Source organism: Mizuhopecten yessoensis, unplaced genomic scaffold (genome assembly GCF_002113885.1).
Source record: "Mizuhopecten yessoensis strain PY_sf001 unplaced genomic scaffold, ASM211388v2 scaffold10377, whole genome shotgun sequence".
NCBI lineage: Eukaryota > Metazoa > Mollusca > Bivalvia > Pectinida > Pectinidae > Mizuhopecten > Mizuhopecten yessoensis.
The window spans coordinates 339,568-341,510 of record NW_018408516.1 but is presented as its reverse complement, the minus strand read 5'-3'; the positions used below and the strand labels follow the sequence as shown (position 1 = coordinate 341,510).

At 38.8% G+C, this 1,943-nt stretch overlaps 1 protein-coding gene across 1 annotated transcript; it reads right to left on the bottom strand.

Moving 5' to 3' along the window:
- LOC110460378 lies at window positions 1–1,681 on the bottom strand. The gene is made up of 3 exons (XM_021513252.1): window positions 1,340–1,681; window positions 878–1,093; window positions 1–294 (listed from the first exon to the last, which is right to left on the bottom strand). The coding sequence occupies exons 1-3, from the start codon at window positions 1,665–1,667 to the stop codon at window positions 62–64; spliced, it is 777 nt and encodes a 258-aa protein (XP_021368927.1). The 5' UTR covers window positions 1,668–1,681; the 3' UTR covers window positions 1–61.
- Window positions 1,682–1,943: the final 262 nt, after the last annotated feature.

Below are 1,943 nucleotides of genomic sequence, written 5' to 3'. Positions count from 1 at the left end.
TATCACATGTAATCTCAGGCGAATAAAGCAAAATTTACATACAATTATTATATATTTCATTTCATACATCGATATCGACACAGCCTGATATTTCAGGGTCGAACATCCGCCCCTTGTCCCCCTGAGGACACAGACCCTGGTGCACCACGCGCTCGCCTCGACAGACAACAAAGTAAGGGGTCTTCTCTCTCCCGGCCCACACGTTAAGTCCGTCTGGTCGTCCGGAACAGCTGGGGTGACGGACGCTACACGGCACACAGTTAGGACCTTCACACTGATTAGCCCTGTAATCACCTGGTAAAACACAACAAATATAAGTAGTGGTTGGAGCGAGATGACAATACGCTGACATTGATATTGAATACTCGGATTTATATATTAATTAAGTAAAATTAAATCTGCTTTTTAGTTTGGAATTATTACTCCGATTAGTATTGTGTTTAATAATGAGCGTACTAACTTAAAAATATAAATATGAATGCTTTTGTATTATGTAATCATTCAGTTAGAATCAGGATTTATGAAATAAGTGTATTACTTTTTCATAAAATAAAATAAAAATCATCGGGCAAACGTAAAGGGGCCCATACTCCTGTGTATATAAATGTATCATTGACGATTCTAATCAAAATGAATTTCATCAATGATTACCTATTTAAGATAATACATTTTGTTACAAAAATAAGAATGAAAAACATCATACAAAAGCGATTTGTATTTTCCTTCGTAAATTCACGGCGTTATAGTTTTGTTAGCATAGATGTTTGTGACGTCACAACCAGTGTAATGACAAATACTATACATCAAACATGTAATTGTGTTCGACCGCATCAGAATAACCAGCTAACCAGATTGTATGATATTAATGTATACTAACATGGATCCTTGGGTTCGATTCTGTCCCCACATTTGACTGTGTCTGGGTAAGCACAGCCCTTACTGTCCTCGTCGTACAGTAGAGGGTAGGGACACTCCTGTACTTCCGGTATGACGGGCATCCCCATCTCACTCGGAACTGGGCAGTTCGTGTATTTAGCGCAGGACTCCTTCAAGGCCGCGTTACATGGGATACCTGGCGTGTTCTTTTCTGAGCCTGAAATTATATGAAATATCTATGATAAATATATTATTAAACATATATGTGCCCCTATTGTTTTATTCATTTGAAATTTTGTAGTAAAACAAAAATATAACAAAAAATTAATTCACAGAAAAACTGGCCAAAGACTTACTGACTATAAACGTTTCACAGTATAAAATTATTTTGTTTGGACTTAATAAAATAATTTTAACTGTTGATGTATCTCAATCAAAAATATCAACAGAAAGATCTACTCACATTTGTCTAGCTTAGACCCTTTCGGCACACAAGCCCTGCTGATTGGGTCTGTAACCATGGTTCCGGGACATGAGTATTTAGTTCGCCGTCCATTGTACCACAGATAGAACACGGAACAATCTGCCGGGTCTTCTTTCCACTCTACACCGATGGTACCTTCCCACTCTTTGTTCATTTCAAAAGCTGAGACGACAGCGAGAGCTGATAATAAAACAACCACATTCATTCTGACAACTATGTCAGTTCCTTCTCCGAGTCGTTTCCTAAACTCTGGGTTTATTTCTGATTCTAGGTCTGCCCAAACCTCCCTTATATACATAATCATCATCCCACAGACGTGATGATGACTCCATTTTGAAATAATTTGCTGACCACTGTCGCCCACCCTTGCCCACGTGCTTTATCGTTGTAGACGAGATATAATACGATCAAACATGAATGGAGCAGTCTGCCGGACAACCCCGGGATGACAGGTATTTTAGATATGTTATTGTGGACACACGTGAGGTGCTATATCAATAGGTGTGTGTCTGCTTCATACCTGGAGCATTTTCTCCTCCCTTAAAGTCTCAAACAAGGGTGGTCATCTCTAAATATTTCGCTT

Bases quoted from the DNA above. Each gene is read 5' to 3' on its own strand.
- LOC110460378 (XM_021513252.1), bottom strand. From the start codon at position 1,667: ATGATGATTATGTATATAAGGGAGGTTTGGGCAGACCTAGAATCAGAA. The intron at 1,094-1,339 runs GTGAGTAGATCT...ATATAATTTCAG, and splicing joins AGGGTCTAAGCTAGACAAAT to GCTCAGAAAAGAACACGCCA. The intron at 295-877 runs GTTAGTATACAT...GTGTTTTACCAG, and splicing joins AATCGAACCCAAGGATCCAT to GTGATTACAGGGCTAATCAG.